Source organism: Girardinichthys multiradiatus, chromosome 8 (assembly GCF_021462225.1).
Source record: "Girardinichthys multiradiatus isolate DD_20200921_A chromosome 8, DD_fGirMul_XY1, whole genome shotgun sequence".
NCBI lineage: Eukaryota > Metazoa > Chordata > Actinopteri > Cyprinodontiformes > Goodeidae > Girardinichthys > Girardinichthys multiradiatus.
Window position 1 is genome coordinate 7482381 of NC_061801.1, and position 10851 is coordinate 7493231.

Consider the following 10851-nt stretch of genomic DNA (forward strand, 5'->3'; position numbering starts at 1 on the left):
TTAGCATATTTCATCCGACCAATAAAAGAAAAGTGTTTTTAATACAAAAAACGTCAACCTTCAAATAATCATGTACAGTTATGCACTCAATACTTGGTCGGGAATCCTTTTGCAGAAATGACTGCTTCAATGCGGCGTGGCATGGAGGCAATCAGCCTGTGGCACTGCTGAGGTCTTATGGAGGCCCAGGATGCTTCGATAGCGGCCTTTAGCTCATCCAGAGTGTTGGGTCTTGAGTCTCTCAACGTTCTCTTCACAATATCCCACAGATTCTCTATGGGGTTCAGGTCATGAGAGTTGGCAGGCCAATTGAGCACAGTGATACCATGGTCAGTAAACCATTTACCAGTGGTTTTGGCACTGTGAGCAGGTGCCAGGTCGTGCTGAAAAATAAAATCTTCATCTTCATAAAGCTTTTCAGCAGATGGAAGCATGAAGTGCTCCAAAATCTCCTGATAGCTAGCTGCATTGACCCTGCCCTTGATAAAACACAGTGGACCAACACCAGCAGCTGACACGGCACCCCAGACCATCACTGACTGTGGGTACTTGACACTGGACTTCTGGCATTTTGGCATTTCCTTCTCCCCAGTCTTCCTCCAGACTCTGGCACCTTGATTTCCGAATGACATGCAGAATTTGCTTTCATCCGAAAAAAGTACTTTGGACCACTGAGCAACAGTCCAGTGCTGCTTCTCTGTAGCCCAGGTCAGGCGCTTCTGCCGCTGTTTCTGGTTCAAAAGTGGCTTGACCTGGGGAATGCGGCACCTGTAGCCCATTTCCTGCACACGCCTGTGCACGGTGGCTCTGGATGTTTCTACTCCAGACTCCACCCCCAAGGTCTGGAATCGGGCCTTCTCCACAATCTTCCTCAGGGTCTGGTCACCTCTTCTCGTTGTGCAGCGTTTTCTGCCACACTTTTTCCTTCCCACAGACTTCCCACTGAGGTGCCTTGATACAGCACTCTGGGAACAGCCTATTCGTTCAGATATTTCTTTCTGTGTCTTATCCTCTTGCTTGAGGGTGTCAATAGTGGCCTTCTGGACAGCAGTCAGGTCGGCAGTCTTACCCATGATTGGGGTTTTGAGTGATGAACCAGGCTGGGAATTTTAAAGGCCTCAGGAATCTTTTGCAGGTGTTTAGAGTTAACTCGTTGATTCAGATGATTAGGTTCATAGCTCGTTTAGAGACCCTTTTAATGATATGCTAATTTTGTGAGATAGGAATTTTGGGTTTTCATGAGCTGTATGCCAAAATCATCCGTATTAAGACAATAAAAGACCTGAAATATTTCAGTTAGTGTGCAATGAATCTAAAATATATGAATGTTAAATTTTCATCATTACATTATGGAAAATAATGAACTTTATCACAATATGCTAATATTTTGAGAAGGACCTGTAAGTTTCCATTTCTACTGAACTGTTATGTTTCGTTCGTTGGTCGTGTTTTATTTGCTCCCCAGGACCATTGTCCTCCGGGCCAGTAGGGGGTGGTACAGCATCAGGACACCGCCTCCTCTGCCGCTTCAAACTAAAGTCGAAAGAAGTCGTGGACGGAGTCACTGAAAGAAACAGGAAGAAGACGAACTCGGCAAAACAATGACTTCAACCAGGAGACTAGGCAAGGTAAAACGAGAAAAAAAAAACATTTAACTTATTTTATTTTACTTCTAGAGAGTTTAAACAACTTGTTATGGCTTGCTGTGTGGAGCTACTGAGTCGGTCGACATAAGAAAGCGGCTGAGTGTCGCCGACAAAATGAAAGGAGAATGACGTCCAACGGACGGGATTGAGCGGAGAGGAGAGTGGAAAGGCTGACGGAGTGTGATTCAGCAGTCTCGGGAAGCTGTCAGAGAATATGTCGATGCGTTTACGTTGAGCTAAGTGAAGCTTAGCGGGTTGTTGGAGCCGCTGTCACCGTGTAACGACGCTCACAGCCGGGGAGAAAACATGGAGACCGTGGGGCTGGGGCGTGACGTCAGATCTCATCAGAACCATCAAGTGACTGATAATCAGCAGCAGCGATGATCTGTCAATAATCCATACACAGAAAAGGCTCCAAGTTTAACCTTGTTGAGACAAAGAGTACGTCATTAGCTGTTTAATCCATCGATAATTGGAACACAAGCACGTGATTAATTAGTGATTCGATTATCTTTATAAAAGTGTTTCTTATATATCAATCAAATGTGAATAATATAAATATTATATATTAATTACGACTATTAGAATTATTTTATCATGACCTGGAAGAGTAAATGTTTTGAGCGATGGATCATTGATTTTGACATGCTTTTTATGGATTTTTTAACAAACTGTAAGATTGTTATGAAAACCTTACATAGAACAGTGACGGGGAAGCTAAAATGTTTTTTCATACATGGACTTATTCAAGTCTAAAGTGAAACTAAATGCTTATGCAGCAGGTAATCGGAGAAGAATGAACTTTAAGCAAAAATGGTATTAAAAATCAGACTTCATGAAACGTTTTGAAAAATGCTGTGTGGAAACAAAAAGATTTTATTCATTTTTATAAAGTAAACAGTGAAGTAAGTGCTCTATCAGATACATTAAATTATCCTGAAGTGGATGTCTAATTGCATACACTGATATTAGTGCATGTATATTGTTTCGTTTTAATTTAATTTGCTGTCGAATGTTGATGGGCGTATTCAAATATTTAATTAAACATCTATTTTTATAAGTTTAGCTGACCGGAGGCCTTTGTCTCATACTTTCAGTTTCATCTTAACACATTTGGTTTTGATTTAAAGCACAGAGCTCAGTTCTGCCTTCAGGAATTCCCCCATGTGTAATCGCTCTCATATCTGCCTCCTAAATTCCCCAAATAATCCGGTTTTATTGTTCAGGTACACAACATTGCGCAATTCTTTATTTTTCTGTTGATCATACAGGAAGAAGGAAGCACAGGATTTACCGAAAGTATAAACTGCTGCTCTCTGTTCAAAAAAAATAATTATATAGAGTGTGATTAAATGTGCTGTTTAAACCTTTTTTTAAATATTTGTAGATAACTTAATTTTGAATATGTTAAACATTTTGAAAAGCCTGTTTTAGGATTCGTATTTCTGCAAAAATATTTACTTATCTCTATATTTTTTGTTTAAAATAATAATTTCCCAGTGTAGATTTAGTGTATTTCTTTATCCTATGAAGCAAATTTTCTTAGTAAAGACATTTGCAAATTTTGTGACACAACCCAGAGATAATCTGTGCTCCAGTCTGTTATGTAGAGGGTTGATGATATAATAGCAAAGTCCTGCCAGTAGCTGATTAGAATGTTCTAATGAAGATAAATCAAAACCCACTGCTTCTCGGCCATCTGTCTGCGAAGAGACATTTCCTACCAACCGTTCATCTTCTCCTACCTGCCCGGGGGACATTTGGGACCTACTTTGACAATCGGTGATTTAAATTAGAGGTACTATATACCCCTTGTAGCCTGGGAAGGCACTGAGATGCGCTGGAGAGTCAGGGCATGGGCAAGTGGGTAAGAGGAAGGTAATTGGACTAATAGATGATTTCAAATAATTTTCTTTAATGTACACTTACTCTGAAAGGCAATGTGGTGATGTGACTGAAGCAAATGTTATTTATCAACATGAGGTTGATCAGTGGACATAAATCTGTCATATTTAATAAGACTAAGCTGACCCAAACAGGAATCAGAACCACTTTCAATAGAAATGGGTTGAATTGGTATTTAAATAGTCCTCTTTATCACGCTGTTCACATTCTGACATCATGAGACCAAGACGACACCTAACAACTGATCAACAGTAGCTCACCATTACAGACTCAAACAGAAGTTACCAATGACCTTAGAGAGTCACAGAGTCATCAGCAGGTTAGAACAGAGGTACAGAGAGACTGGAAGAGTCACAGAAAGGCAGAGAAGTGGACATCCTTTGGTCACATCCCACACTGATGAGCGCCTCATTGTTAACAGTTCTCTGTGGAACCATATGATGAATGGCACTCAACTTCAGACTCATTTAGGGGAGATGAGAAACACCCAAATGTCACATCAGACCATACAAAGCCGTTTACATCAGCGTGGTCTGGATGCAAGATTACCTCCAAGGCGACCTGACCACACCACCAGACACAGGCATCATCGTCTTGCATGGGCCAGGGAGCATTTATGCTGAACGAGGGACCAGTGGGCCCCGGTGATGTTCTCTGATGGAAGTCGATTCACGATGAACAGAAATGATGGTCGCCGATGATGTTTGAGACATCAAGGAGAGTGCTATGCATCAGCCACTGTTATCACCAGAAGAGCCTTTGGTGGTGGTGATGTTACAGTGTGGGCAGGTGTGTCTAGTCAATAACTGCCCGATTCTGGTATGGTACAGTGACAAGCCCATACTTGCTGAATAACACCATTACTCCAGTCATTGTACCACTGCATGAACAACACAGGCCTAATTTCATCTTCATGGACAACAATGCTTCAGCTCATCAAGGTTTCATCACTAGGGAACGGCTGCTGGAGACCATGGTACCTTCAATGGAATGACCTGCACTTTCTCCAGACCTGAATTCCATAGAAAACCTATGGGATCAGCTGAGTTGCTGTCTAGAGACTCATAACACTGTACCCCAGAAGCTCAATGACCTGAGCGTCAACCTTTAAGAAGAGTGGGATGCCATGCCTCAGCAGACAATAAGTCGACTTGGTAACATCATGAGACTTCGTTGTCAAGCTGTAATTGATGCTCAAGGGTACATGACACGTTATTGAGACACTGACATTTTTGGTTGTGGTATACCCATTATTGTTGTTGGCTTTCTTTTCAATAAACTGTTTGAGATGAGGACATCACCATTGCATGCTTCTACTTAAATGCCCAACTTTCATGATATAATACCACTGTAGTGGGAACTTTTACTTTTTCCATAAATTTCACCCAAAAGCCAGTTATCCCCAACTTTTTCTAGATTACACAGATCCAGTTAAGAATTACATATAATTCTCCTCAGTATTTTAAATGTGTGTTTTGTTGCAGGAACTCGATGACATGCGCAAGTCGGGAATGAAGCATTTCCGGAACATTCAGGTTGATGAGTCGAATATTTTGACTTGGCAGGGACTCATTGTACCCGTGAGTATGAATGTCCATCAACCCGTCCCATTATTAGTAGTGACATATAGGCGTGATATTCATGTGTCCTGTCTAAACCTGTGACTTAGTATGTGCCTGTTTTCTTAGCTGTTGAGCAGAATAAAGCCACATTTGGATCAAAGATCTGTGTTAATAACATTTTGTCTCTGATAAAAATGTAGATTAATTTTAACTCTTCACCGATCCATCCATCTTTTTTCTTCCTCTTTATGCCAACTTAAAGTCGATGTAAATCAGCTTCCTACACTTTACAGGATGGTACACAGAAAACAGAATGTATTGACTCTCCACTAATGCTCATTACTTATCTTTCAGTGGAATGCTGCTTGTCATGAAGTCTTATTACATATTCCTGCAGCAACTCTGCAATACCTGTTCAGAAACCACTGTCGTTGTTATTACTGGGTTATTACAGTTCCCTCAGTCCCACATAAAGCTATAAAAACATGAATCATTTAGCCTAAAACTACTGCATGTTTACACTGTCCTAGTTAACTTTTTATCTCTCACCATCATGGGCTTTTGAAGGATATGAATAAGCAGATGATTTAGATCATGTCTATTAGTTAGGTAAATACAGGTCCTTCTCAAAATATTAGCATATTGTGATAAAGTTCATTATTTTCCATAATGTCATGATGAAAATTTAACATTCATATATTTTACATTCATTGCACACCAACTGAAATATTTCAGGTCTTTTATTGTCTTAATACGGATGATTTTGGCATACAGCTCATGAAAACCCAAAATTCCTATCTCACAAAATTAGCATATTTCATCCGACCAAAAAAAGAAAAGTGTTTTTAATACAAAAAAAGTCAACCTTCAAATAATCATGTACAGTTATGCACTCAATACTTGGTCAGGAATCCTTTTGCAGAAATGACTGCTTCAATGCAGCGTGGCATGGAGGCAATCAGCCTGTGGCACTGCTGAGGTCTTATGGAGGCCCAGGATGCTTCGATAGCGGCCTTTAGCTCATCCAGAGTGTTGGGTCTTGAGTCTCTCAACGTTCTCTTCACAATATCCCACAGATTCTCTATGGGGTTCAGGTCAGGAGAGTTGGCAGGCCAATTGATCACAGTGATACCATGGTCAGTAAACCATTTACCAGTGGTTTTGGCACTGTGAGCAGGTTCCAGGTCGTGCTGAAAAATGAAATCTTCATCTCCATAAAGCTTTTCAGCAGATGGAAGCATGAAGTGCTCCAAAATCTCCTGATAGCTAGCTGCATTGACCCTGCCCTTGATAAAACACAGTGGACCAACACCAGCAGCTGACACGGCACCCCAGACCATCACTGACTGTGGGTACTTGACACTGGACTTCTGGCATTTTGGCATTTCCTTCTTCCCAGTCTTCCTCCAGACTCTGGCACCTTGATTTCCGAATGACACGCAAAATTTGCTTTCATCCGAAAAAAGTACTTTGGACCACTGAGCAACAGTCCAGTGCTGCTTCTCTGTAGCCCAGGTCAGGCGCTTCTGCCGCTGTTTCTGGTTCAAAAGTGGCTTGACCTGGGGAATGCGACACCTGTAGCCCATTTCCTGCACACGCCTGTGCACGGTGGCTCTGGATGTTTCTACTCCAGACTCAGTCCACTGCTTCCGCAGGTCCCCCAAGGTCTGGAATCGGCCCTTCTCCACAATCTTCCTCAGGGTCCGGTCACCTCTTCTCGTTGTGCAGCGTTTTCTGCCACACTTTTTCCTTCCCACAGACTTCCCACTGAGGTGCCTTGATACAGCACTCTGGGAACAGCCTATTCGTTCAGAAATTTCTTTCTGTGTCTTACCCTCTTGCTTGAGGGTGTCAATAGTGGCCTTCTGGACAGCAGTCAGGTCGGCAGTCTTACCCATGATTGGAGTTTTGAGTGATGAACCAGGCTGGGAGTTTTAAAGGCCTCAGGAATCTTTTGCAGGTGTTTAGAGTTAACTCGTTGATTCAGATGATTAGGTTCATAGCTCGTTTAGAGACCCTTTTAATGATATGCTAATTTTGTGAGATAGGAATTTTGGGTTTTCATGAGCTGTATGCCAAAATCATCCGTATTAAGACAATAAAAGACCTGAAATATTTCAGTTAGTGTGCAATGAATCTAAAATATATGAATGTTAAATTTTCATCATGACATTATGGAAAATAATGAACTTTATCACAATATGCTAATATTTTGAGAAGGACCTGTAGTTAGTAATGGGTATGTTTAGTCTTAAAGCAGTATTTGTGTTTGTGGGGCTTAGACAGACTGCGGTGTATAGATAGATTTCTCGTCATGAAGGCAACAATGAAGTCCTTTTTCAGAACCAGAATCAGCCTAATTGCCAAGTTCGTACATACAAACAAGGAATTTGACTCCCGTACCCTTTGCTCTCTGGTTTTTGTATTACAGAATATACATATATACACTATACAAATAAGGCTGCACGGTGGCGCAGTTGGTAGCACTGTTGCCTTGCAGCAAGAAGGTCCTGGGTTTGATTCCCGGGCGGGGGTCTTTCTGCATGGAGTTTGCATGTTCTCCCCGTGCATGCGTGGGTTCTCACCGGGTACTCCAGCTTCCTCCCACAGTCCACAGACATGCCTGTTAGGTTAATTGGTCTCTCTAAATTTCCCTTAGGTGTGTGAATGAGTGTGTGCATGGTTGTTTGTGTGCTGCCCTGCGATGGACTGGTGACATGTCCAGGGTGTACCCTGCCTCTCGCCCATAGACTGCTGGAGATAGGCACCAGCTTCCCTGCGACCCACTATGGAATAAGCGGTAGAAAATGACTGACTGACAATATACAAATATACACATATATAAATAAAAAGGTGCATATTGTAACGTTTCTTTTCACAATAAATTACAAACAATATGATGATAAAACTTTAAGTCCATATTGCCGACCCCTAGCAAAAACCTTCCCTGAAAGCGTTACCATGCAAGCTTCTATTGTTGGAAGCAAGGTGGACATTTTCAGCTTGGAGGGACTTTAAGGCAAAGTAAAAGTACCAGCAGCTATGAGTTGATGATTTCTAGGTTTATGGGGCATGACGAGCAATCAGGGAGTGGCTTTTTGCCCAGTTCTGTTTGCATGTCGGCCATAAAATATCCAGCAAACACCTTTTGTTGAGTGTTGATGCTCACGTAATGAAGTAGCAACACAAATCCTGCACGTTTCCTGGGTTGTAGTCCAGGTTTTGACTAGGCCATTAAACAGCATTGGTTTATTGAGCCATTTATGGCTGGACTTGCTGTTGTCCTTGATATCATTATCCTGCTGTATGACACGCATGCGTTTGAGCTTTACTTCATGAACTGATGTCTGATTGTTCTCAGTCAGGGTTTGTAATGGAGAGCAGAATTCATGCAGAGCATCCCCTAAACATCAAACTAAAACCACGTTCGGCCGTCTGTGGGAAGATCTTTTTCTGAAATGATGTGTTAGTTTTAGCTGTAACAGGACACCCACAACCCAGAAGTCTTTGGGATCATTATGGTGTTTTTGTTTTGGACCTCTCCCATTGATGCCAGTTTTTGCTCAGTCTCTTTCTTATTGTTGAGTCATGAACTCTGACCTGCAGTGCTTTAGATGTAGGTCTGGTAGCTCTGGTATGCCGGCCACTCCCACGAAGGTTCTCCGCTGTTCCATGTTTTCTTCATTTGTGGATAACGTCTCGCTGCGGTTCTCTATAAGGCTTTGGTACGCCTTATAGAAATGGCTTTATCAAACTATTCCAAGCAGACCGATGCCAATGATTTTCTTCTTTGTTCTTAAATTTCTATAGATGGACCAGCTAGATAGGCAGGAGGTGTTGCATTTCGAGATCTTTTAGTCTACTTCATGCATTTAGACAGGTCCTACTTAAGACATTCCTGATTTTACAGGTTGGACATTCATCAGACCAGGGTATGGCTTGTGAATTTGAACCCAGCTTTCCAAAGATAATGTGGTTTATTGTTGATTAAACCCTAGGAGCAAATAGTCAGGTCTGTTAGGTTGCCCTTTTTCCTTAAATAAAATCACGAGTTGAAAACTGCATTGTTTTTATTTCATTTCCTCTAGTTATCTTTGTCTAATATTGAAAAATTAGTTTGATCTGAAGCTTTTAAGTGCGACATAAAAGCAGACAAAACCTGTAAGGGAGCAAATACTTTTTCAGAGGTCTTCAGTTGATAAACCAGTGCATTATTGCCCCCCATGAGAATGTAGTGAAAACTGTATACTGAGTAGAACATTGTGATTCAACTGAGTAAAAAAATACTACGACACAGATTAGGGGTGTTGGGGAGCTATAAGTAGAATGTGTTGATATTCATGAAGAAGTATGTATAGATTTACCTACCTTGGAAAGCCAGATCGCTGAAAAAATGTCTTCATTAAGTTTCTGGAAGAACAGAGATAATTTTCTTGGTGTGTTTGATTTTAGAAACCTCATTAAAATCTGTAAATCCTTTTTCTTTTTTATCCCTGAAGGACTGTCCTCCATATGACAAAGGAGCCTTTCGGATTGAGATCATCTTCCCTGCAGAGTATCCCTTCAAACCCCCTAAGATCACCTTCAAGACGAAGATCTACCATCCCAACATTGATGAGAAGGGCCAGGTGTGCCTGCCTATCATCAGTGTGGAAAACTGGAAGCCGGCCACGAAAACATGCCAAGGTGAGCAGAGGAGGCGGGAGCTGGAGTATCAGAACTTCTCCGCTGCTGACAGTTTTTAACATTTTGTTTTGTTGTGGCTGCCTTGCAGTGATTCAGTGTCTGATTGCTCTGGTGAACGCCCCTCAGCCGGAGCACCCGCTGAGGGCGGACCTGGCGGAGGAGTACACTAAGGACCGCGCAAAATTCATGAAGAACGCCGAGGAGTTCACAAAGAAACACAGTGAAAAGCGACCTGTGGACTGATGATACAATACTGATCTGCGCCTGTTAGCCTCCTTTCTGTTTCCTGATCGAAGAACCCAGCCTGACTCTCTGTTCTTTTTCTTGCGTTTCAGAAAGATGCCCCATTCTTGTGTACCTGCAATGTTTAGCACTCTCCACCCAATCTTTAATAGAGGCTTGTGTTTCTGTTTCACTTTGCCAAAAAAAAAGCAGGACTTTTTGGTGAGTAGGCAGCTTCTGGCCTCTAGGTGTCATCTTTCAGTTGTTTTTGACTTCTTTCTACTGATTTCCTTCTAAGAAAAAAAAAAACAAGTTGTCTGAGGTGGCATCCTGAAGGTTAAATTAAAAAATAAAAAGTGCTTTTCCTAGTGCTTACTTAAATGTTGAATGTTATCTTGGATTACAAAGTTCTTATTTACATCTTTTCAAGCTTTCTTCCAAAAATTGAGCAGCATCTAAAGATGTTTCTTTCTCATCATCAACCATATGCCACTATGTCGACTAAAATCAGAATTTGTTCCGGATAAAGCCCAGACGTGAAACAAAGATAATGACCATGCAACAACATTCAGGTGTCATTTAAATCATTATTTTGTATTTTAAGGAAAATATTCCTTCTGAATAAAATATTTCCTCCTTTTTTTGGCCTCATCACATTCAGGACTGGAGAAGTGGTAAAAATACAGCATCTGTGATTGATGCTCAGATAAAGTGGTCTTGCATTCATGTGTGCAGAATGGCTGGAATGTTGTTGACATATTAAAGCTAAAAGCATCCAATAATGACGTGTTGAATCTGGATGAAGATTTGTTATGAGTTTAAAGTGCTCG

The 10851-nt window shown here is 41.4% G+C and overlaps 1 protein-coding gene across 1 annotated transcript; it reads left to right on the plus strand.

The window, feature by feature from the left end:
- Positions 1 to 1475: 1475 nt before the first annotated feature.
- On the plus strand, positions 1476 to 10402 carry ube2l3a (ubiquitin-conjugating enzyme E2L 3a). Its single transcript, XM_047372905.1, has 4 exons — positions 1476 to 1628; positions 5036 to 5131; positions 9613 to 9799; positions 9888 to 10402. The coding sequence occupies exons 1-4, from the start codon at positions 1602 to 1604 to the stop codon at positions 10040 to 10042; spliced, it is 465 nt and encodes a 154-aa protein (XP_047228861.1). The 5' UTR covers positions 1476 to 1601; the 3' UTR covers positions 10043 to 10402.
- The last annotated feature ends 449 nt before the right edge of the window (positions 10403 to 10851 follow it).

Excerpts from the sequence above, each read along its gene's own strand:
- ube2l3a (XM_047372905.1), top strand. The coding sequence starts at position 1,602 with ATGACTTCAACCAGGAGACTAGGCAAG. Across the intron at positions 1,629-5,035 it reads CAACCAGGAGACTAGGCAAG|GAACTCGATGACATGCGCAA; the intron begins GTAAAACGAGAA and ends GTTTTGTTGCAG. Across the intron at positions 9,800-9,887 it reads GGCCACGAAAACATGCCAAG|TGATTCAGTGTCTGATTGCT; the intron begins GTGAGCAGAGGA and ends GCTGCCTTGCAG.